At 45.6% G+C, this 25,667-nt stretch overlaps 1 protein-coding gene across 1 annotated transcript; it reads right to left on the bottom strand.

Annotated features, from left to right (window-relative positions):
* Nucleotides 1–384: 384 nt before the first annotated feature.
* On the bottom strand, nt 385–25,667 carry IFT52 (intraflagellar transport 52). The gene is made up of 14 exons (XM_049779271.1): nt 25,580–25,667; nt 23,821–23,945; nt 21,928–22,015; nt 20,234–20,363; nt 19,139–19,214; nt 17,459–17,530; nt 14,522–14,648; nt 13,267–13,353; nt 10,671–10,739; nt 9,110–9,264; nt 8,089–8,176; nt 5,881–5,989; nt 3,529–3,674; nt 385–662 (listed from the first exon to the last, which is right to left on the bottom strand). Exons 2-14 carry the CDS (start codon nt 23,937–23,939, stop codon nt 615–617), a joined length of 1,314 nt encoding a protein of 437 aa, XP_049635228.1. The 5' UTR covers nt 23,940–23,945; nt 25,580–25,667; the 3' UTR covers nt 385–614.

The following is a 25,667-nucleotide window of genomic DNA, read 5'->3' as shown; positions in this document are numbered from 1 at the left end:
CTTCCTTCCTTTTTTTTTTTTTTTTTTGGTTTTTGGGCCACACCCAGCTGTGCTCAGGAGTTACTCCTGGCTATCTGCTCAGAAATAGCTCCTGGCAGGCACGGGGGACCATATGGGACACTGGGATTCAAACCAACCACCTTAGATTCTGGATCGGCTGCTTGCAAGGCAAACGGCGCTGTGTTATTTCTCCGGCCCCTGGACTTGCTATTTTCTCCTTGTCATTGGGTATGTGGAGCAAGCAGATACTGTCAATTAAATTTGTTTTGAATCATTCTGAGTTTGTCCAAAAGCTGTTGTGTATTCCCAGGAAACTTGAGGGTTATTTGTATCTTTGATATAAGATTCAAATGTAGAAGGGGAATTGAAATAAAAGACTCAATGAAAGACAGTTTTATATATATATATAAAAGTACAGATTTGCTCAGATTTAAGTTAGAAAAAATGGAACATATTTTACATAGGATCTTATGAGCTGGAGTGTGAGACAGATCTGGGTAACATAGGAAAAGTGAACAGACCTTCCACAATTCACACCAGACAAGCTTTAGTGTCAACCTTGATAAGGAGTCAGAGAACTATTTAAAAACAGTGTATGAAGATGCAGGAGGCCATCAGAAATGACTCTGGAACATCACTTCACTCGTATCGATGTCGTGTTCCTGGAGGAGGGAGAAAGACTACTAATTTCAGGGTTACAGTGCAAAACCTCAAATATAGACTCCAGTATCCTGGACTCTAGACTGTCTAATCAGGACATTCTGGTGCTCCCTGGCACCCACCTATCAGCCACCACGAGGAGTAGGAAGCAAACACTTCGAGCACTGTGTTGGCTTTATATTCCGGTTTACCCATCACTCACACAGTTCAGAGACTGCAAACGTGTACTACTAGTGTTCTCTGAGTCGTCCCAGTGCTCACGTTAGGCCTAGCATATAAATGGCAAAGTGTGGGGACCCAACACTAACATATGCTCAGATCATGACTGGTCTTTGCATTCAGTACCTGGAACCCTCAGCACCTATGCTGGGAGGAAAAAGCTCGCTCTACACTTACTGTTTCATGTTCCACACGCCGCTCCTGTCAGCCTCGTGAATGTCTCCCCAAGTGTGACTCTACCCGGGATTTACTTGTAACTACCTACAAGACCCGCCCATTCCTGGGAGGGGTCTTGGGAAGGTTAGATAAGGACTTTGAGAGAAGGGATTAAGGACTTTTGCCAGCATGGAGAGGGAACAGGAGGAGACATGGCTGTAAAAGCTAAGACGCAGGGCAAGCTAAGGATAGCATGCGTAAATGGTTAAGATTGACCACACATGTGGTGGACAGGGCATGAATAAAGCTGATACTTCCTAAAGCCTGTCTGAGTGAGTCTGATTCCCGCCGCTCTCATGAACCTTCAGACTCGCCGGCTGAAGGGGGTTGCAGAGCTACGTGGCCTGGGATGGCAAAGGCACCTCCATGCGACTATGACCATCCAAGCCCATCTTAAGGGCTGTAACTCTACACCCAAGGTCGTCAATCTTTGAACACCTCTGTAAGTTTTTGACTACACTCTAGATAAGTAATAAGTTCACTACTGACGAAAACTTGGACTTAATGAAGCAACACTACACTCTGGTTGGTAAATCCACACACATTCAGAACTGTATTATTACTCTGGTAATGTTCAGGGGTCGCTCCAAGCAGTGCTTAGGAGACCATATGGAGCTGGGGATCAGATATGGGTCTCCTGTAAGCAAAGCATGTGCACAGCCACTGAGCTCTCTCCATGGCCCCAAAGTATATGTATGGAGAGGCCGGAGCAATAGAACAGCAGGTAAGGCGTTTGCCTTGCACACAGCCAACCCAGATTCAATCCCCAGAATCCCATATCCCTGAGCCTGCCAGGAGTAATTTCTGAGTGCAGTCAGGAGAAACCTGAGTGCCGCTGGTTGTGGCCCCAAACCAAAGTATATGTATACATTTCATGACTTGTAGCTGACACTATTGCTACTGAACATCTATTCAAGAGTAGGTGGGTATTGAATTTTAGAAATTCTATCAATAAGGGGGCTGAAGAGATAGTACAGAGGGTAGGGCATTTGTGTTGCACATGGCTGACTAAGGATTGATCCCTAGCATCCCATAAGGTCTTCCAGGTCTGCCAGGACAAACAGTAGGAAATATGTCACTGAATGGGGTTGGGGTACAAGTTAGGGAAGGAAGCACTAGGACAATGTGGGGGGAGTGTCTGCCACTGAGACAGACTTGGAAAGTGGGAGGAAAACTGGGACACTGGTGGAAATTGATAGAGATTGGGTATTGGAACACTGTATGCCTGAAACTTTTTTTTTGTTTTTGTTTTTTGTTCCACATCCAGTGATGCTCAAGGGTTACTCCTGGCTATGCGCTCGAAAATCGCTCCTGGGGGGCCGGGAAGGTGGCGCTAGAGGTAAGGTGTCTGCCTTGCAAGCGCTAGCATAGTACGGACCGCAGTTCAATCCCCCGGAGTCCCATATGGTCTCCCCAAGCCAGGGGTAATTTCTGAGTGCATAGCCAGGAGTAATCCCTGAGCATCAAACGGGTGTGGCCCAAAAACCAAAAAAAAAAAAAAAGAAAAGAAAAAGAAAATCGCTCCTGGCTGTCGGAAATTGCTCCTGGCTCGGGTGACCATATGGGACACTGGGGATCAAACCAGGTCCGTCCTGGATCTGCCACATGCAAGGCAATGCCTACCGCTGTGTTATCCCGCCGGCTCTGCCTGAAACTTATTAATAACTTTGTGTGGAGAGCAAGCTTATTTCTCCCCTACACAAGGGGCGAACATAATCTCCATTCTGCTCTCAGTTCCCAAGTTCCCTGGCATCCAAACTATTCCTTACTGGGCCAGACAGAGCCAGGTTATGTGACTGTTTACAGGCCTTCCCTGCCAGGTCTCTCAGCTCAGCAACTAGCATGGCTGACTACCTCGTACCTTCAAGTCTCTGCTTCAATACTAAGAAGGAGTGAATCTGCAGTAAGCCCACCCTCTACTGACACATTCAGCATGCTGGTTCCCTTTGACTCATTTTTGTTTCTCCCTGTGGTGCTGGAATCCAGGCCCCTCACATGCAAGACAAATGTTCCACCATAGAGTAACAGCCCTGCCTCTGACTATTCCATAGCATCCATGCTATGTGATCTACTTATGAAGGCTGTGTATTATTGATGGTTTCCTCTAATTGGGCGATGTAATGTGGGGAAGGTTGTCTAATTTTTTTTGGGGGGAGGGGTCACACCCAGCAGCATTCAGGGGTTACTTCTGGCTCAATGCTCAGAAATAGCTCCTGGCAGGCTCAGGGGACCATATGGGATGCCAGGATTTGAACCACCGACCTTCTGCATGAAAGGCAAATGCCTTACCTCCATGCTATCTCTCCGGCCCCTGTTGTCTAATCTTTTCTACAGACACCTAATAAGCCTTTGCAGCATGAATGGCACAGAACACAGGTTCAGTAGAATGATACCATCAGCGGTCCCCACCAAATGAAATTCTAGGTTTGATACCTGATTCAACTTCTTGAACTCCACCACTTGGAAAAAGATGTGTTCAAGGATATGCTTGGCATCTTGCTGGTCCTTTGGTAGTTTACTGGTTACTCCCAGAATTCCACCACACTTCCTGACATAGAATTCCAGGTCTTCCTCAGTACCTAGGCACAAGTGGGCAGTAGATTAACCACTGGCTACTGCCCTGCTCCAGTACATGTTTGAAGTGGCTTGGGTCACCCCAACAGAATCCTTCATCTCAAATGTCCCCTCTTGCTACAGTAATGTGACTAAAGAACTTTAAGATTGACAACCTGGGGCCAGAGAGAGAGCACAGTAGTAGGGTATTTGCCTTGCACGCAGCCGACCCAGGACAGATGGTGGTTCAAATCCCAGCAACCCATATGGTCCCCTGAGCCAGCCAGGAGTGATTTTTGAGTGCAGAGCCAGGAGTAGCCCCCCAAAAACAAAACAAACAAAAGAGTGACAACCTAAACAGTAGTTAGGGCACTTCCCATACACATGTTCAACTTGGATTCAATCCCTGGAACCTCATATGGGCCCCAAAACCTACCATGACTGATCCCTGAGTGCAGAGCCTGGAGTGACCCCAGAGCACTGCCAGGTGTGGCCTCCATACAAAACAAAAGGAAAGACCAAAATACGGGACTAACAACCAAGGACATGTCTCAGTGGCAGGGCACTTGCTTAGCATGTGTGAGACTTTGGGTTCAGTTCTGGCCCTGCGTGGTGCTCTGAGCCCCTCTTAGTCAATTCCCAGCCTTAAGTTAAATTACTTTTATTTCTGCATAGTTCTTTCAGGTCTTTGAGCACACATGGTCCCAGGGATTGAATGCATCACAGTTAACAGTCATTATCTTCCATATGCATATTAAAACTATTCCCGGGGCCAGAGAGATAGCACAGTGGTGTTTGCCTTGCAAGCAGCTAACTCAGTACCTAAGGTGGTTGGTTCAAATCCCAGTGTCCCATATGGTCCCCTGAGCCTGCCAGGAGCTATTTCTGAGCAGATAGCCAGGGGTAACCCCTAAGCACTGCCAGGTGGCCCAAAATACAAAAAAAACAAAAAACAAAAAAACCAAAAAAATGGTCCCCAATTAATTATGCATTTTAAAATTTCATCTATTTATATTTGGTATGTAGGAATTGAATCCAAGGCCTCATGTGTCATGAACTCTTCCACTAGTTCACACATAATATTTTTTGGGGGGTCAGGGAAGGGTTGGGACCACACACAGCAATAATTAGAACTTACTCATGGTACTATGCTCAGGGATCATCCCTAGTAATGTATAGGGGACCATAAAGGGATGTCAGGGATCAATTTGGGTCAGCTGCATGCAAAGCAAGTGCCTTCCCACTATACTATCCCTTTGGCCCATGTAAATAACTTCTATTTCTTTTTTTTTTTTTTTTTGTGGTTTTTGGGTCACACCTGGCAGTGCTCAGGGGTTATTCCTGGCTCCATGCTCAGAAATTGCTCCTGGCAGGCACGGGGGACCATATGGGACGCCAGGATTTGAACAGATGACCTCCTGCATGAAAGGAAAATGCCTTATCTCATGCTATCTCTCCGGCCCCCCCCCTTTTTTTTGAATAATTTCTATTTCAATAGAGCAGTCACCTATGTATATTTAGGCATCTCCAGAGACCAATTCGCAGGACCTGGATCACTGCCTCACCACAGATGGTTGTGCCTTGAAGCACAGAATGTTCTCCAGTGGGCTGTGTTGAAGGCAGTGCCGTGCAGGAGGAGTCCTGGCTGCAGGGTTGGGAGCATCATTCCCTCTGCAGCCATGAGGCCAAGGGTCCTGTTTCTTCACTCGTGTCACATTGGGTATATATGATAGAAGGATTCCGTTCAGTTCAGGCCTCTGATTCTTTGGGCCTGCCTGAATTTTGCTGTTTGTTTGTTTTGGGTTCTGGGCCACACCCAGCAGTGATTAGTACTTAGTCCTGGCTCTGAGTGCAGGGATCACTCCTGGTGAGCTTGGGGTGCCTGGAATCAATCCTGGGTTGATCATATGCATGCAAGGCATATGAAGGCAAGTGCCCTACCAACTGTACTATCACTCTGGCCCCTTTGCTTGGTGGTGGCCAAGGGTAGTGTTCATCATTTGGTCACTGCACTAGAGCTATACGGAGTAAATGGGACCTCAGCTTCTGCTGAGCACCACAATCTAACTCACTGAGCTAACTAGCCCCCAGCCAGATAATGTCACTTATAAATTTTAATGTTAAATTCAGGTTCATATTTTGTTTTCCTGAAATAAGCTTTAAGCTCTCATGACAAATTATAGAAGTTCATGATTATAGAATATGAATAAGTAAGGAACTGGACAAACTTACACTTATTGGTAATCTGAGCAAGCCGGGCTTTCTCCGAGGAGAAAGTCTCATCTAAGTCAAATAGTTCCAGAGGAGGCGGTGGTAATTCCCTGAAACTGGGAGGGAAAACCTGAAAGGAAATAAGTCATGAGGAGACTTAAAGCCAACAAAGTTACAGGGAGGCAGAGTGATAGTACAGCAGGTAGGATGCTTGCCTTACACATGGACAACTCAGGTTCAATCCCAGCCACCCCATATAATCAATCCCCTTATCCCACCAGGAGTGATGACTGAGCACAGAATCAGAGAAGCCCTGAGCACTGCTGGGGTATGGCTCAAACCACACTCTTACCCCCTCTGCTCCAAACTAAACTATAACCTACAAAGCTGCAACTGAGGGCAATGACTGAAACATCCTTCAACTCAACCCTGGCTGAGTTGCCTGCCAACAACCATCACCTCCTTCTGTCAGTCTGCTGGACCCACATTAAACAAGAGAACTGACCAGTGTAGGCAACTGGGGGCACCAGCTTTAACTACATCCACTAAAGGCCACAAAACAGTGTCCTGATAGGAAAGTGGGGGGAGACAGATTCAGACAGAGCTAGAATTCACAGCTGTGAAAGCAGGAATGTGCGAGTAAAGTCCAAAGTCCAACTCAAAGTCCAACTGTCAGCTCTCTAAGTGCAACAAAAACCTAAGTTGGGAGCATACTGTATCTTTTTTTTTGGTTGTTTTTGAGCCACATCTGGCAGCACTCAGGGGTTACTCCTGGCTCTGTGCTCAGAAATCATCCCTAGAAGGGCTCCAGGACCATATGGGATATGCCAGGAATCAAACCTGGATCAATCCCAGGTCAGCAGCATGCAAGGCAAATGAGGTAAAGCTGTTCTATCTCTCCGGGCACCACAATGTATCATTTTCCATGATGTAAATACTTCCACTGCACTCAATTTTAAGGAACTAAGATAAAGCTAACTGACTTAAAATCTTCCCAAATATAGTGGGGTAAGATCGTATTTGTGGGCCGAAGAGACTGTACAGTGGGTTGGGCACTTGCTTGGCATGTTACTGCCCAGATTTGATCCCTGGGATCCCATATGGTTCACGAAGGCCCAACAAAAGTGATCCCTGAGTGCAGAGCCAGGAAAAAGCCCTGAAAATGGCCAGGTGTGGCTCAAACACCAAAATGAAACAAAAATAAACTCCTTGGCCCATGATAATTTTGTGAAGTAACCTGGGTTCCCCAGTACTGCAGAGTTCCTAAGGACTAAGGAGTAGCCCCTGAGCACTTCTCTAGGGGTGATCCCCTCCACATTGCTGAGATTTTTTTTTTTTTTTTTTTTTTTTTTTTGGTTTTTGGGCCACACCCGGTGATGCTCAGGGGTTACTCCTGGCTATGTGCTCAGAAGTTGCTCCTGGCTTGGGGGACCATATGGGACGCCGGGGGATCGAACTGCGGTCCGTCCAAGGCTAGCGCAGGCAAGGGAGGCACCTTACCTTTATCGCCACCGCCCGGCCCCATTGCTGAGAATTTTGTGTGGTGTGGGGCAGGGGTAGAGTTTGGCTGGGGGCTACACATGCTCAGTGCTCAGGGATTATTTCTGGCTCTAAACTCAGAGATCACTTTTGCTAGGTTTCAGGGGACCATGTGTTGTGCCAGGGATTGAAACAATGCTTGCAAGGCAAGCATCCTACCCGCTGTACTAACTCTCTAGCCCCACAAGGGGTAATTTTAAGGACAAGTCAATGTTACAGCTGGACTGTGGTATTGAAGATACCCCCAGCATGTGGACTCTCTGCTGAGCTGTCATGCGTGGATCTGGGTATCTAGCATCCAGAACTCGGTCACCCAAAACTTTTCTCCTTATTACTCATTACTTATTACCCTACAACCCTGACAGAGAGAAAATGTTTAACAGCTAGGAAGCTCCATGTCCTTGATGTCTCAGCTAGAAAAGACACCACGTAGAAATCCTTACAGAGTACAAATGGCTCAGTGGTATGCCACACTTTGCATACAGGAGTCCCTGACTTCAATCCTCAGCACCACAAAAATAACACACTAGTAGATCTAATTTATCTCTGTGCAGGTTTAGAGCCAGAGACAGGGGGACTGCAAGGTAGCACCACAGATGGCTGCGGAAAGATCCACTGAGGAAGCAGCTGGGGAGATGAGGTGTTATAGTGGGGGTTCTGTGGTGGAATCCGACCCCAGCACACACTCACTGCTGGCTGAAGGGCTGGCAGAGGCGTCTCAAACTGAGGCTGGATGAGCTGGAGAGGTTCATGCTTCACATTCAGCTGTTCATGAGCCCTGGTTCAAATAAAGCAAACAAGCAGAGAGTACATGAGCCTGCGGGAAAAGCATTCAACCAACCACACTGCCCATATGTTCCGAGCAGTCCACATGGTACTTTGGTGATATTTCATGTAACACACGATCCTTTCCAAATCTCTTCTGAAACTGAAAGAGAAGCACCTTGAAACTCCATATCAGACCTTTTGATTTCCACAGATGTGGATTCTGCTCCAGGCCAGGGATACTCAACTAGCTTGGTTCTGGTGGTTATCAGGGATAGAAAACCGTATCAGCAAAAAAAAAAAAAAAAAAAAAAGAAAACCATATCAAAGCAAGCGGGGAAAGTCATTCTGGTCTGAGTTTTAGCCCCCCACTCATGTGGAGGGAAAATACGTGTCTCCTGAAACCTATTTTTGAAAATGCCACAGGTAACTTGGAGGAAAAAACCAAGAAGGTGGGTGCCTACAGAAGTCCCATCCATCTGGGTTTACAGAGTGGGTGCCATGGGAGGCTGCTAACAGCAGGGAAATGAGGTAAACCAGAACAAGTTGGGCCCCCTGACACGTAGTAGTACATGGCCTGGAACATAGAAGAGGCCAGGGGCCAGAGAGATAGCATGGAGGTAAGGCGTTTGCCTTTCATGCAGGAGGTCATTGGTTCGAATCCCAGTGTCCCATATGGTCCCCCGTGCCTGCCAGGAGCAATTTCTGAGCCTGGAGCCAGGAATAACCCCTGAGCACTGCCAGGTGTGACCCAAAAACCACAAAAAAAAAAAAAAAAAAGGAAGAGGCCAGCACCTAGTCCCTTCCTCGGCCTGCACCCCAGTCTCACCAACTGGAAAACCTGTTTTGCAAGCCCAGATCTGCTATGCTCCTAACTCTGACATCCAGGTTCATGTTTGTGGAACACTCAGAAGGGAATGAGGGTGGCAAAAGCCTAGGTACTGACTTGATGACCTTGGGCAGGGAGGTGGTGTCCAGTTGGTAAATAGACAAATCGAAGAGGGTGGTGAAGTCCCGTGGGTTCTCGTCGCCCTCCTGGAGACACACTCGCAGCTGCTCGGACAGTGTAGCTGTGTCAGGCAGCATCGTGTAGTCAGAGATCTGAAACACACACACACACACACACACACACACACACACACACGGAAAGTGCCATGAAACTATTGTTTTCATGACTTCCTAAGAGATTCTGAAGTTAACATTCATGAACTTTCAGGAAAGGAACCGTTAATCAAAGGACTGAGAACATGCTTTGCAAGCAGGAGCTTTGGGTTTAATCCCTGGACCATATGGTCCTCTGTGCATCATAAGATGGGCCCCACACACCACCAGAAGTGACCCCCAAGGCACTGCTAGGCACATCCAAAAGACCTAAAAAACAAAAACATTATGCAAATTTCCTCGTCTTCTGATTTACCATTTTAATTTAAACCCAAAACCATATCAACATAATAGGATGTAAAAGTTTGCTTATATATGGATGGATATGGAGTCTATTAAGCTGGACAAAATGAGTCAGAGGAAGGACAGACATAGAATGATCTCACTCATTTGTGGGATATAACAAAAAAGATAGTATGGTAATAATATCCAGAGACAATAGAGATGAGAGTCAGGAGAACCAGTCCACAGTCCATGGTAGGAAGTTTGCCACAAATATCGCAGTTAGGGCAGAGAAGAAACCACTATGACTATGATAGTGGTAAATGATCACTATGGACAAGAACTGGGTGCTGAAAGAAGATAAAGTGGTATGCATGATATCCCTTCAGTATAATGCTGAAACTCAGTCACGAATAACTTTGTAGTCATGTACCTCAAGATGACAATTGTGATTCAATTAAAAGTAATTCAATTAAATTATTTATTTAAAAAAGAAAGATTTCTTTTTTTTTTTTTTGGTTTTTGGGTCACACCCAGCAGCGCTCAGGTGTTACTCCTGTCTCTATGCTCAGAAATTGCTCCTGGCAGGCTCAGGGAACCATAAGAAATGCTGGGATTCGAACCACCAACTTTCTGCATGCCAGGCAAATAAATGCCTTACCTCCATGCTATCTCTCCGGCCCCAAGATTTTAAAATTTGATCCAAAATTAAGTTAGAAGCTCAGATGTTCAGAAGCAGTTTTTCAAAATAAAGTTTTGGTGCCACACCTGCCACACCTGATGTTACTCCTAGCTCTTTGCTCAGGAATCACTTCTGGTCTTGCTCAGCAGACCATAGGGGATACCAGGGATCAAATTCAGGTCAGCCATATGTAAGGCAAATGCCCTATCCACTGTACTATGGCTCTTGTCCTGTTTTGTTTTGTTTTGTTTTGGTTAATAAGGGCCAACTTCCAGGTCTGTGCTCTCTCCTGCCTTGCAGTGCTTGGGAGGTTATGTGGTACCAGGGATCAAACCTGGGCCTCCAGTAAATAAATCATGCAGCACTCAGCCCAGTTACTCATCTCCCTGGCTGCTCCTCTATTCTTCACTGAGAAGTCATCACAACATTTCACAACTCCTACCTCTGGATCCTCAGCATCTATCTGGTTTAGGTGAATATCTTCAGTAGTGAGCCACTGGAAAACCACATCCTGGTTACAAAAAATACAAATAAACATTTGGTTATTTTATGAAGTTGAGTGTAGGTCTACAGAATAAAATTAAATAAGAAAAAGTAATAGGGTCCCGGAGAGATAGCACAGCAGCGTTTGCCTTGCAAGCAGCCGATCCAGGACCAAAGGTGCTTGGTTCGAATCCCGGTGTCCCATATGGTCCCCCGGGCCTGCCAGGAGCTATTTCTGAGCAGACAGCCAGGAGTAACTTCTGAGCAACACCGGTGTGACCCAAAAACCAAAAAAAAAAAAAAAAAGTAATAGAGGGACCAAAGAGATAGCACAATGTAGGGCATTTGCCTTGCAAGCAGCCAATCCAGGATGGATAGTAGTTCAAATCCCGGCATCCCATATGGTCCCCCGTGCCTGCCAGGAGTGATTTCTGAGTGCAGACCCAGGAGTAACCTCTGAGCACAGCCAGGTGTGACCCAAAAACAAACAAACACACAAAACCCAACAAAATAAAAAAAATGAAAAAGTAATAGAGGTCAGAGTAATAGTACAGCAGGTGGGGCTTTTGCCTTGCATGTGGCTGACCCAGGTTCAACCCCTTGCATCCCATAAGGTCCCCTGAGCACCACTGGGAGTATTTCCTGAGTGCAGAGTTAAAAGTAATGCCTGAGCACTGCCAGGTATGGCCCAAAAGCCAAAAAAAAAAAAAAAAAAAAAAAAAAAAGGGGGGGGGGGGGCAAACGTACATCAGTGATTCAAAAGGGAATAGAGGGCAGTGACCATTTTCTTATTGAAATCACAGGAAACTTATATATGTTCCTTATAAATTGTACAGTGAGTAGGATGCTTACCTTATATGCAATCAACTTAGGTTATCCCCAACACCTAATATGGTCCCCCGAGACCCACCAGGAACGATACCTGATCCCCATTGGATGTGGCCCCCAAATGAAAATAAAAATTTTCTTCATGAGTCCCCATTGCATCACTGGCTATTACCTCTTCAAAATAACACAAAATAGTTTTCCTTATCCTAATGCTACCTTCAGTATCAGGAATTTACCACTTTTCTTAGGGCTCTCTAACCACTAATCACAATTTAAAAAGTATCCTGGCTTTCTCAGTCCCAGAGAAATCCTGTGAAAGGACAGACAACAACTTACAGTTCAGTGGAGAACAGATCTAGACTTAAGAGAAGGCATTCAGACACACACTGGACTTCCAGCTGAGTCCCCAGAAACCTTGAATCCCGAATACTAAAAGTACTGAGCATCTGCCAGGTCTTAAGTAAAGTTTAGGTCAGCAGTGTCTTCCTCCAGTGACTCATGAAATCATGCTGCACAACCTTGGAGACTGCACGGAGCCTGCTGTCTCAGTGGCCTTTGCCATATCACCTACATTCCTGTGCAAGTCTAACACACAATGCCCCAAAATGCCATCCTGAAGGCATACCCTCTCTTTCATCACTGAAGTCCCATCCATAATGTTTGGTTTTGGTTTTGGGCCACACCCAGCCAGGAGTTACTCCTGGCTGTGCAGTCAGAAATTGCTCCTGGCAGGCTCAGGGGACCATATGGGGTCCAGGATTCAAACCACAATTTGTCCTGGGTCGGCTACATGCAAGGCAAATGCACTGCCGCTGTGCTATCTCTGCAGCCCCTCAGGTCTTCTTTTTTTTTTTTTGGTTTTTGGGCCACACCCAGCGGTGCTCAGGGGATACTCCTGGCTTTCTGCTCAGAAATAGCTCCTGGCAGGCATGGGGGACCATATGGGATGCCGGGGATTCGAACCAACCACCTTAGGTCCTGGGTCGGCTGCTTACAAGGCAAACACCGCTGTGCTATCTCTCCGGCCCCCCTCAGGTCTTCTTAATGCCTACATGTAAAGCATCTGCTTTACCCATGAAGCTATCTCTCCAGATCCAAACAGTATTTTTTTGGGGGGGGCCACATCCGTTTGATGCTCAGGGGTTACTCCTGGCTATACACTCAGAAGTCGCTCCTGGCTTGGGGGGACCATATGGGACGCCGGGGGATCGAACCACAGTCCGTCCTACGCTAGCGCTTGCAAGGCAGACACCTTACCTCTAGCACCACGTTCCTGGCCCCAAAACAAACAGTATTTTTTGTTTGTTTGTTTTGGTTTTCGGGTCATACCCAGCCACGCTCAGGGGTTACTCCTGGTTCTATGCTCAGAAGTTGCTCCTGACAAGCTCAGGGGACCATATGGGATGCCGGGATTCGAACCACTGACCTTCTGAATGCAAGGCAAACGCTTTACCTCTCTGGCCCCCCAAACAGTATTTTTTAAATGGCATTTAAAAAAAAATCAATGAGGGAGCTGGAGCAATAGCATAGTAGTAGGGTGTTTACCTTGCACACAGCTGACGCGGGACAGATCCGGGTTCAATCCCCCACATCCCTTGTGGTCCCCTGAGCCTGCCAAGAGTAATTTCTGAAGAGCCAAGAGTAACCCCTGAGTGCCACCAGGTGTGGCCTAAAAAAAAAAAGTCTATGAGCAAATTATTATGAATATAATGAAAAATGAAGCTTACCATAATTTTGCTATTTTCTTCTTTATCCAAATATTGGTCACTGAACATGTGGCATGAGCCAAGCACTGCCAGTTTTCCTCCTTGGTTCTGTGGACAACAAAGCAGCATCAGACCCAAAATGTACCATCTGCATACTCATCACCACTCATACAGATACACATAACTATCATAAATATTATTAAATGCCAACTAACTTACATTACTTACAATATTAATGCCAATAAACCTGTACTCTGAGATGTTTTCCTCAATAAACTGAAAAATCATAGCACAACTCTGTGTATTTGACAATTTGTTTTAACCCACCCCATTTTAGGGTTGGGAATGGGGAGTTAATCCCTGGTGCCAGGTCTGTTCCTCATATTGGTTTTTGCTCCCAGCAGTGCCAGGGATCAGGACTGGGCCTCCTACATGAAAAGTGTGCTCCTGCTCCAGCCCTTTGAGCTATCTCCCCAGCCCCAAAGACACCATATAATAATAAATCTAATATAGGATGTTTCATACTATAGAGGAAAAGCTTCAGATTTAGAATGATAAACAGGGGCTGGAGAGAGAGCATGGAGGTAGGGCATTTGCCTTCCATGCAGAAGGATGGTTGTTTGAATTCCGGCATCCCATATGGTTCCCAAGCCTGCCAGGAGCAATTTCTGAGTGTAGAGCCAGGAGTAACCTGAGTGTTGCCAGGTGTGACCACCCCACCCCCAAATAGAATGATAAACAGCACTTGCTGTTTAAACACTTGCCTGGAAGGTGCCTAGCCCAGGTTTGATCCCTGGCATCCCACATGGTTCTCCAGGCATCTCCAGTAGTGATCTCTTTTTTTTTTTTTTATAAATTTATTTATTTATTTTCAGTTGTGGGGCTACACTCAGGGGTTACTCCTGGCTCTGCTCAGAAATCGCTCCTGGCAGGCTAGGGGGACCATATGGGATACTGGGATTCGAAACACTGTCCATCCTGGTTTGGCTGCATGCAAGGCAAACGCCCTAACTCTGTGTATCACTCCCGTCCCTAAGAGTGACCCAAAAACTTAACATAAATAAATAGATAATATAGAATGAGCAATAGGAGGTGTAGGTCTTGAGTCCATCAGTCATTGTTGTCCAAATGTATATATAACTCAGATACTACTCTATAGGACTGTTGTGAAGACCAATGAAAAACTGTAAAATACCCCCTGGAAACAGGAGTTTGGAAAGCAGTTTTTGCTATTTTAATCAAAGTTACACCCAACCCATGCTAGAAAAGGCTGTACCTTTGAGAGATAAAAAGCCAGAATGGGTCTATTGAGTGGGAAACAGACAGAGCCTGTGGACAAAACAGCCACTGCAGGTTTCATGACGCTCAGTGTGGCTCCAAAGGGATACACAAAAGTGAGAGCCCTGGAAGAAAGACAAGAAACATTCATATTTAACTCATTATAAAAAAGGTTTCAAGAGCTGGAGCAAGATTACAGTGGGGGCTGGAGTGATAGCACAGCGGTAAGGCATTTGCCTCGCATGCGGCCAATACAAGACAAACCCCAGTTCGAATTCCGGCATCCTATATGGTCCCCCGAGCCTGCCAGGAGTGATTTATGTGTGCAGAGCCAGTAGTAATCCCTGAGCACTGCCCAGTGTGACCCCACCCCAAAAAATTAAAGTGGGCAGAGGATTGGCCTTGCACATGGCATACCTGAGTTCCATACTGACACCCCATATGGTTTCCCAACTTTTTGTTTGATTTTGGGGCCATGCCTGGCTGTGCTCAGGGGTTTACTCCTAGTTCTGTGCTCAGAAATTATTCCTGTCAGGCTCAGGGGACCATATGGGATGCCAGGGATCAAACCTGGGTAGACTGGCATATTACCCTACCCACTGTGCTATCACTCGACCCTTGAGTTTTAACATGTGATATCAGGTTTTAGGTAACACCTGGCTGTGGTCAGGGCTTAGGTCCTAGCTCCATGCTCTAAGGGTAATTCCTGACTATGCTCAGGAGACCAAACTCAATGCTAGAGATTGAACTGAAACTGGCTGAGTATAAGGCAAGTGCCTACCCACTATACACTCTCTCCCCATACTTAGTCTTGACACTCACAGAAGGTTGCAAATCAAAATGCAAAGCTTGAGATGGAGAGAGAATACAGAGAGCATTGCCTTGCATGCAAACAGTATGAAGCAAATTTGTGTCTACAATGGGCAGACTAGGGTGGTGGGTAGGAAACTGGGGACACTGGTGGTGAGATTGGTGTTTTGAACATTTAATGTCTAAAAATGAATTATGAACATCTTGGTAAATTTTAGTGTTATAATGAAAAATTAAAAACAAAAAATAGGAGCCAGAGAGATAGCATGGAAGTAGGGCATTTGCCTTGCATGCCGGTCCCCCAAGTCTGCCAGGAGTGATTTCTGAGTGTAGAACGGGAGTAATTCCTGAGCGCTGCTGGGTGTGACCCCAAAATAAAAACAAAACAAAAATATAGGGCTGGAGAGATAGGATGGAGGTAAGGCATTTGCCTTTCATGAAGAAGGTCATTGGTTTGAATCCCAGCATTCCATATGATCCCCTGAGCCTGCCAGGAGCAATTTCTGAGCATGGAGCTAGAAGTAACTCCTGAGCGCTGCTGGGTGTGACCCAAAAACAAAACAAAAACAAACAAACAAATAACCCTATGCAGAGGGGCTTGAATTTTATAACCAAAAAATCCAAGAGATAGTATAGTGGGTAGTGTGCTTGGCTTACATGTGGCCAACCCAGGTTTGATCCCTGGCATTCCATATGGTCCATAAACACTGCCAAGAGTAATTCCTGAACACAGAGCTAGGAGTAACCCTTGAGTATAGCTAGGTGTGGCCCCAAAACAAAAACAAACAAAACAAAACCAAAAAGGAACTCTTCAGGACTTGAGAAATAGTACAGTAGACAGGGCATTTGCCAGGGTTCAAATTATGGCACCACATATGGTCCCCTGAGCCCTGCCATTCCCTGCCAGGAATGACTTCTGAGCAATATGGGGAGTTGCCCAAAAAACAGAAAAGCAAAGCAAAACAAAAAGGGCCAGAGCAATAGTACAGTGGGGAGGGCATTTGCCTTGCATGCAGCTGAGCAAATTCAGTCCTTGCATTCCATATGGTCCCTTAAGCTCACCAGGAGTAATTCCTGAATGCAGAGTCAGGAGTAACCTGAGTAACCACTGGCGCTGTGTTCAGAAATTACTGGTGGCAGCCTCGGGGGACCATTTGGGACTCTGGGAGTTAAACCCAAGTCAGCCATGTACAAGGCAAATGCCCTACTCACTGTGCTATCACTCTAGCCCAATTTTGCTATTTTGTTGCTTGTATTTTGGAGACAGGGTCATACCCAGAGTTGCTGATGGGTCACTTCTAGCAGTCTTAGAGAACCTTGCAGGGTGCAGCACTGAACTGCCCCTTACTGCAAAGAATGTACTCCAACCTCTGAGATATCTCCTCTACTTACTACTTAGTTCTTGGATTTTTTTTTTTTTTTTTTTTTGCAGAGCCAAACATATACAAGGCCATATTCCCAGCCCAAACATTACTTTTGTTTGTTTTTGTTTTGGGGTCAAACTTGGTGATACTCAGACTTACTCCTGGCTCTGTACTCAGAAATCATTCCTGGCAATGTTCAGGGCTCCATTCTATGTGAGATGCTGAAGATTGAGCCTGGGTTGGCAGTGTGCAAACACTACTCTATCACTCCAGCCCACAGATTTTTGTTTGTTTTTGCTTTTTGTTTTTGGACCACACCTGGCAGCGCTCAGGGGTTACTCCTAACTCTCTGCTCAGAAATCACTCCTGGCAGGCATAGGGAACCATATGGGATGTTGGGATTCGAACCACCATTGATCCTGGGTCGGCTGCTTGCAAGGCAAATGTCCTATCTCTCTACCCCCCACAAATTATTTTTTTGTAGTCAGAAATAAAAATTCTGGGGTTAGAGAGATACCACAGTGGTAGGGTGCTTTCCTTGCATGTGGCAGATCTAGGAGGAACCTTGGTTCAATTCTCCAGTGTCCCATATGGTCCCCTGAGCCAGGAGCGATTTCTGAGCACATAAGCCAGGAATAACCCCTGAGCATCACACGGTGTGGCCCAAAAGCACAAAGATAAATAAATAAAAATGTTTAATTTCAAAAAAGGAAACTTCTGATAACAAACACTTTCATTCAGCTGGCTCAGGAAATACTCACTGGGCATTATTCCCATTGTTCTCTTCATCAGTGATTCCAGGTACAATCTTCCCTGCAGCTCTGCTAATTTCCCTTAAAGACATAAAACGAAAACCAGTAAAACCACAAACTATGGATTTCCCTCTGCATTCACTACTACTAAATATAAATGACATGCAAAGACCTTTCAGCTTTGCTTTGAAGACATTTTCTTGAAATTTAAATAAAGTTACACCCACAACATGCCACTTTCTTTAAGCTTACAAAAATTAATACTTAAATATAAGGATTAAGAGGTCATTGTGACATTACAAAAGATAGAGAGCTTCTCTGCATGGGGCTAACCCAGGCTAGATCCCCAGCACCACATACCAGCTATTACCCACAATAAATGCATTTCCCCAACATCCTCTTTCCTTTTCAATCTATGCCTTTGATATATAAAAGTCCACTTAGTTTCACTTGACCTTTCCTCTCTTGGTAAATTTGTACTGGCTTAATAAACAAGTCAGTCTAGCTAGGCACGCAGAGAGACCACAAAGCTAGAAGTCACTAACTTCATGATTCTCTCCTGACTGGCTTGGTTTATTAATTATTCGGGGCTACCTGCTTCAAACCCATTCACTCAGGGTTGAAAATATGGCATGTGGGGTGATTTTACAATGTATGTTCCTGAGTTCCACCAGGAGTGATTCCTGCATGAGAAGCCAGTAATGAGCCTGAGTCCTACTGAGCCCCCTACAATACTCACCATTAAAAAAAAAAAAAAAAGTAAGGATTAATTCCTCTTCCTTGAATCCTGAGGGAAAGGTCCACATAGCAGACTTGCTATGCACTTGGTGCTGTCCCCCTCGGGCAAGTTTCCCATTTCCCCCAAAGTTCCTGATGGCATTAGACCCGTTAACTCAGACAACAGGGATTCCATTCCAGGCTCTCAGGGTACCATGTACAACCTACACATACCATTAAGGCATCCTGTACTCTTGACCCGGAGACTAATTAGAATGGGCATGTGATCGTGGCAAAGCCCAGGTGATGAGCCCTGCTGGGGAGACTGGGACAAAGGTGTTTTCTCTTATCTTGAAGGACAAGAAATAAATTTGGGAAACTATTTAAACCAATCATCCCACACACATAGAACAGCAGAGCCAAGAAAATTATGGAGAAACTAGGAAATTGCAGCCTTGGAGCTGCCTTAATTCTAGTCAGGCTACATCCCAAACCTGCCTGACTGTGGGCTGCTCAGCTCCTCAGTAAGTCTATTGATGGATCACATATGACTGGGAGTTTTTCTGTTATTAACAACTGACAAAGTAGCAAATGAGAGATGAGGTTTCAAAAGATGAGTGGAGTTTAAGTTGATGGGTAAGAAATAAATAGTTCGGAGCCAGAGCAGTGGCACATGGGGTAAGGCATCAGCCTTGCTCACGCTAGCCTAGGACAGACTGAGTTTAGATCCCCCAGAGTCCCATTATACTCCCCCAAGCCAGAAGCAATTTCTGAGCACACAGCCAGGAGTAACTCCTGAATGTCACCGGGTGTGGCCCAAACCCTTCCCTCCAAAAAAAGAAAGAAAGAATTCACAGAATAATTAAAAAGAAAAGGGAAAGACACAAAGGAAGAGGGGCAACAAGGAAGATGGGCAAAAGGGATGAAGGCAGATTGGTGGAGGAGTTCAGTTATCCATTTCAACATACTTACCTGTTCAGGACGCCATTGGAAACCAGAGCTTCTTTAGGATGGAAATACTTGTAATATACATTTCTAACCACAGCGTCTTTAAGGGAAAAAGGGAGGAAAATTAGAAAGATTAGAAAGAAGTTTTATCTCACAGAGTCTGCCTGAAAGAAACCCAGAATTCTACTTCAGCCTTGATTTCATGTGTGGTAGATACCCAGGCCCAGAAGTTTAGCCTGTCAGTGAGACCAGAAGGCTGGACCCTCTACTTCCACCCAGAGAATGATGTCCGAATCAGAAGTAGGAAATCACTGTCTCTATTAAAACAACAACAACAACAACAATAATAGGAAAAAGCAATAGTATAGCCAGCAGAGCACTTTGTCTTTAACATGGCAAACCTGGGTTCTATATATTATCCCTAGCCTGCTGAGAATGCTCCCTGAGTGTAGAGGCAAGAGTATGTCCTGAGAGGCCAGAGCGATAGCACAGCATTTGCCTTGCGTGTGGCTGATCCAGGACAGACCTGGGTTTGATCCTCGATGTCCCATATGGTCCTGAGCCAGGAGCTATTTCTTTTCTTTCTTTTTTTTTTTTTTGGTTTTTCTGGCCACACCCATTTGATGCTCAGGGGTTACTCCTGGCTAAGCGCTCAGAAATTGCCCCTGGCTTGGGGGGACCATATGGGACGCTGGGGGATCGAAACGCGGTCCTTCCTTGGCTAGCGCTTGCAAGGCAGACACCTTACCTCTATACCTCTAGTGCCACCTCACCAGCCCCGCCAGGAGCTACTTCTAAGCACTTAGCCAGGAGTAACCCCTGAGTGTTATTGGGTGTGGACCAAAAACCAAAAAAAAAAAAAAAAAGAGTATATTCTGAGAGGCTTGAGTGATAGCACAGAGGGTAGGATGCTTGCCTTGCATGCAAACAATCCTACTTCAATTCCTGGCATCCCAGATTATCTGTAGAGCACTGCTAGAAGTGAATCCTGAGCAAAATGCCAGAAGTAACACCTACACACAGCAGGTTAGCCCAAAAACCACACACACAAAGTATGTTTTGAACACAATCAGGTGTTGCCTCCCTCAAATCCCAACCAAATAAAATAATAAGAATTACCATTATTAACCATGATTCCATATTCTTCAAGAAGGAAGTTAATATTGGTGTCAAATCTGGATTCTCCACCCTCTCCTAGCATCACAAGGATATCTCCACCATCTTCAAGGAATTTCTTCAGTACCTCAAACTGCACAAAGAAAAACAATCTATGAACATACCCAAAAGACTTCTGCCCAAAATACTATGTGATCTTGGGACTAGAAGATAGTACTGTATATAGCATGCTTGCCTTAGGACCTGTCATTCTGTTTTCCATAAGGTTGCACTATTCTACATTTCTACCAACAGTTCACAAAGGTCCAATTTCTTCACATATTTTTTTTTTGGGGGGGGAACCACACCCGGCTGCACCCAGGGGTTACTCCTGGCTTTCTGCTCAGAAATTGCTCCTGGCAGGCACGAGGGACCATATGGGATGCTGAGATTCAAACCACCACTGGTCCTGGGTCCACTGCTTGCAAGGCAAACACCCTACTGCTGTGCTAGCTCTCTGGCCCCTCTTCACATATTTTGGCCAAAACTTACTGTTGAGTTTTATATTCATCATTCTTTGTCTGTTCCAATAAATAGGGTTTTAAAAGAATTTAATTTGAGAGCCAGAGAGATATCTCAATGACTAGAACAGTTTTGTGTACTGGAAGCCAATGTGCAATCTCTGGACCACATGGTTCTTCTCAGCACCACTGGAATGAAGTCCAAGCACCTGAATACTACCAGGTCTAGTCCAAAACACAAGAAAAAGCTTAATTTTGGGTTTTGTTTGTTTGTTTGTTTTTTGGGCCATACCTGACTGAGACACTTATGGTAGGCTTAGGGGTACCATGTGGTGCCAGGGATTGAACCTGAGTTGCCTGGATTCAAGGCATGTGCCCTACCTGCTATTCTATCACTCTGGTTCTCTCAAGTTTAATGTAACTTTATGGGGTTCTTTTGAGCTACAGCTGGCAGTACTCAGAACTGACTCTTAGTCTTACATCCAGGGGTCACTCCTGGTGGGCTTGCGGGAGCATACGGGATGTAGAAGATTGAACCTGGTAGACTACATGCAAGGCAAGCACCCTACCTGCTGAACTATCATTCCAGACCCTATTTTATTTTTCAGCTTTTAGTTTCCCCACACCTAGCCCTGATCAGGACTTACTTAATCTTGGCTCTGCACTCCTGGTGGTGCTTGGGGGACCATATGGGATGCCAGGATTACTACCGGAACCCACCACAGGCAATGCAACTGTCCCTCCCCCACTGTAAATCACTTTTAGTCCGGAAGGTTTCTTATTTTCAAGACAAAAATATTGCAGAAAAGGATGGCTAGCATTTAATTAGCCTGAACGATTCATCAACTCTTTCTCTGTATCATCTCACTTTAACTCCATAACTTCATGAGGAGAAATAAAGTGAGGTAAAGAGGTTTGGGGCCGGTGAGGTGGCGCTAGAGGTAAGGTGTCTGCCTTGCAAGCACTAGTCAAGGAAGGACTGATTGCGGTTCGATCCCCCGGCGTTCCACATGGTCCCCCCCAAGCCAGGGGCAATTTCTGAGTGCTTAGCCAGGAGTAACCCCTGAGCATCAAACGGGTGTGGCCCAAAAACCAAAAAAAAAAAAAAAAAAGAGGTTTTAAGTTCAGGGCTTAATGTACTTCCAATAATATGCTCCCAAACTCTCTTATCATGTTTTCTTCATAGGTTTATCTCACCTCAGCTGCAGTAAATTTTTCCCTTGGCCCAGCCGTAATCCATAGTTTCACCCCAATTAGCTTCTCAGATGTGATTTCATCTTTTAAGCTAGAAACAAGATTTTAAAAACAAGTTCAGAGTCATAATTTAGAGCAATGAGCTCTTTTCTTGTCAAAACAATATGGAATCAGAGTCAGAGGCCTTAAGCGGCCCAGAGAGAAAAGGATTTGAAGGTTCTTAGTATATAGTTTCTACCAAATGGAGAACCTCGGCTTTAGGCCTGCCGGGTCTTCAGCTTCTGGTGAAATACCTCTAAAGTTAAGATATACAACTGAAACTATACTAGAACATAGAGCCCCATAGCTCTAATTCAATCAGTTCCCCCATGGTTTGAAACAACTACATAACCTTACCCATAAGGTAAATGATATTGGAGGCTGGAGAGACAGTATAGGTGTTAAGGTATTTATGGTATTATGGTGTTGTATAGCCCCAAACCATGAAAACCAAGGGGCCAGAGCAATAGCACAGCAGCAGGACATTTGCTTTGCACTCGGCTAACCCAGGTCGAATCTGAGTTTGATCCCCGGCCTCCCACATGGTCCCCTGAGCCAGGAGCGATTTCTGAGTGCATAGCCAGGAGTAACTCCTGAGACCTGCTGGTATGGCCCAAAAACAAACCAAAAAGGAAAAAAAAAAGAAAGAAAACCCATATACATAGGCATACAAAGGTATACATGCTATAATTTTTTCTTTGTGATTTTGAGGACAACTTAATAAACAAATTGCCATTTAAAAACAGATGTTTCGGGGCCAGAGAAATAGCATGGAGGTAAGGCGTTTGCCTTTCATGCAGAAGGATGGTGGTTCAAATCCCAGCATCCCATATGGTCCCCCCGCACCTGCTACGAACGATTTCTGAGCATAGAGCCAGGAGTAACCCCGAGCACTGCCGGGTGTGACCAAAAAAAAAAAAATAAAATAAAAGAGATGTTTCAATAATGTACTTCTAAAATATTTTTTGTGTTTGCCTTCTTGGGGGGGGGGGCTTTGTTGGGATAAAGGGTGCTCAGACCCAGCAATGCAGGACTAACTCCTTGCTCTGTACTCAATGATTACTCCTAGTAGGACCATATGGGATGTTGGGGAATCAAACCCAGGTTGGTCACATGCAAGGCAAATGTCCTGCCCACTGTACTATTTTTTCTGGCCCTTATTAATTTTTTAAAAATACTTGGGCCAGGGGCCGGCGAGGTGGTGCTAGAGGTAAGGTGTCTGCCTTGCAAGCACTAGCCAAGGAAGGACCGTGGTTCGATCCCCCGGCGTCCTATATGGTCCCCCCAAGCCAGGGGCAATTTCTGAGCGCTTAGCCAGGAATAACCCCTGAGTATCCAAAGGGTGTGGCCCCAAAAACAAAAAACAAAAAAAAAAAAACAAAAACAAAAACAAAAAACCTTGGGCCAAAAAATATAATAATAAACAAGTAAATACTTGGGCCACACTATGGGACCGGAGCTGTGCATATGTCTTGCATGTGCAAGACCTAGGTCGGACTGCGGTTTGATCCCCCGGTGTCCTGTGTGGTCCCCCAAGCCAGGAGTGATTTCTGAGTGCATAGCCAGGAGTAACCCCTGAGCATCACCAGTTGTGGACCCAAAACCAAAACAACCAAAACAACAAAAAACTTGGGCCACACCTGCCAGTGCTTAGGGCTTCTGACTGAACTCAGGAGTCACTCCTAGTGGGACTCTGGGGATCATAATTAAACCCATGACAGCTCTGTGCAAGGCAAACACAAAATCTGCTGTTCTATGTCTGTGGTCCCCTAAACTATTTTTTTCCACAGAAGACTGTTTAGTTCACCAGCAGACAACTTATTTTTATTTAGAAGGGAGAGCAGTAAACGAAGCTACCTCTGAATCTTCCAGTTACTCCGAAGTCTTTTCTGCAAGGACTTATAGCCACTGTTGGTGGTAAATACTTCCTTTTTGTATGCATTGAAAAGAATGATGCTCCGAAGCTCTTTCTCCATAGTTACCTTTAATGAAAAAAGAAATTAAAAAAAAGGGAAACAGGGGCTGAAGAGATAGCATGGAGGTAAGGCATTTGCCTTTCATGCAGAAGGTCATTGGTTCAAATCCCAGCATCCCCTATGGTCCCCGAGCCTGCCAGGAGTGATTTCTGAGCATGGAGCCAGGAGTAACCCCTGAGCACTGCCAGGTGTGATCCAAAAACAAACAAACAAACAAACAAAAGGGAAACAAAAATAAGTTTCAAAAGAAACACCTCTTCCCCAAAAAAGAGATCTACTTTCTATTTCTTTTTTTAATTTTCTGGGCCACACTCGGCAGCGCTCAGGGGTTACTTCTGGCTGTCTGCTCAGAAATAGCTCCTGGTAGGCACGGGGGATCATATGGGACGCCGGGATTCGAACCAACCACCTTAGGTCCTGGATCAGCTGCTTGCAAGATAAATGCCGCTGTGCTATCTCTCTGGCCTGCTTTCTATTTCTAATTTATCAAGAAAGGGGATACCAGTTCAGCTTTTTTATGAAAACCCTATAATTCACAAAAGTTGAGGGTGAAATGCTTAAGAGGCTCAGAAATCAAGACAATCCTCGCTTGCTTCTCCTACCTCTTTTTTAGGGGACCACACGCTGCAGTGCTCAGGGTTTACTCAGGGATCATTCCTGATGGTGCTGCATGGGGTGTTGTGGACAAAACTTTGATTGGCGGCATGCAAGCCAATGGTCCTACCCTATTCTTCTATCTCTTAGGTCCCATCCTCTTATCTTCCTTATTTTTTTCCTTCCTGGCTCTTTTATAGAGGGGAACCCATACCTGGTGGAGCTTGGGGACCATGGTATGCCAGGGATCAAACAGGGACTCAGACCTACACAGCTGGGGGAAGGTGGCCTTGGAGACTCCCCAGTGCATGGCTTGGAGCCCCAAATTCTTGCCCCATAACAGCTGTCTCCTTGTTGCATGCATTCTAGCTGCCTTGGAACTGTACACCGTACAGTATAGTCTGTGCCTCCTTGTGATCCCGAAAGTCAACAAGAGTGGTGGTGGTGGTGGTGGTGGTGGTGGTGGGTGTGTGTGTGTGTGTGTGTGTGTGTGTGTGTGTATCAAATTAACTTCGTGGTTATGTTGCTCTGGCTATGGGATGACCCCTGCTGTGTGTGTGTGTGTGTGTGTCAAATTAACTTCGTGGTTATGTTGCTCTGGCTATGGGATGACCCCTGCTGTGTGTGTGTGTGTGTGTGTGTGTGTGTGTGTGTGTGTGTGTGTATCAAATTAACTTCGTGGTTATGTTGCTCTGGCTATGGGATGACCCCTGCTGTGTGTGTGTGTGTGTGTGTGTGTGTGTGTGTGTGTGTGTGTGTGTGTGTGTGTGTGTCAAATTAACTTCGTGGTTATGTTGCTCTGGCTATGGGATGACCCCTGCCGGTGCTCAGGGAATTCGCCAGGCATATTTAGGGATCACTCCAGAGGGTGCTCAGAGTCACTCCAGGAGGCTCTGCACTCAAACGACTATATTCATTGCCAGGATTCCAATCGGATGGGCCACCTGCAAGGCAAGCAAGCCCCTTACTGTCTCACCCACCTACACCGTGGTCATCTGATTCATTTTGGGCCCTCACAGGCCCAAAGTGGGGATGGCCCACTTCACCTTTCTCCACGAATGATCAAATATCTGCAGTGCAGCAGATGCCTAGCATGAAAATGCTTCGATCCCTTGCCCAGTGCTCTTTGGGTGG

The sequence above is a fragment of the Suncus etruscus genome, chromosome 9 (assembly GCF_024139225.1).
Source record: "Suncus etruscus isolate mSunEtr1 chromosome 9, mSunEtr1.pri.cur, whole genome shotgun sequence".
NCBI classification, from domain to species: Eukaryota; Metazoa; Chordata; class Mammalia; order Eulipotyphla; family Soricidae; genus Suncus; species Suncus etruscus.
Note: the sequence above shows the minus strand (reverse complement) of the source record. Positions and strands in the feature narration are given on the sequence as shown.

Excerpts from the sequence above, each read along its gene's own strand:
- IFT52 (XM_049779271.1), bottom strand. The coding sequence starts at position 23,939 with ATGGAGAAAGAGCTTCGGAGCATCATTCTTTTCAATGCATACAAAAAG. Across the intron at positions 14,649-17,458 it reads AACAATGGGAATAATGCCCA|GGCTCTCACTTTTGTGTATC; the intron begins GTGAGTATTTCC and ends TCTTTCTTCCAG. Across the intron at positions 3,675-5,880 it reads TGCTCAGATTACCAATAAGT|GTACTGAGGAAGACCTGGAA; the intron begins GTAAGTTTGTCC and ends ACTTGTGCCTAG.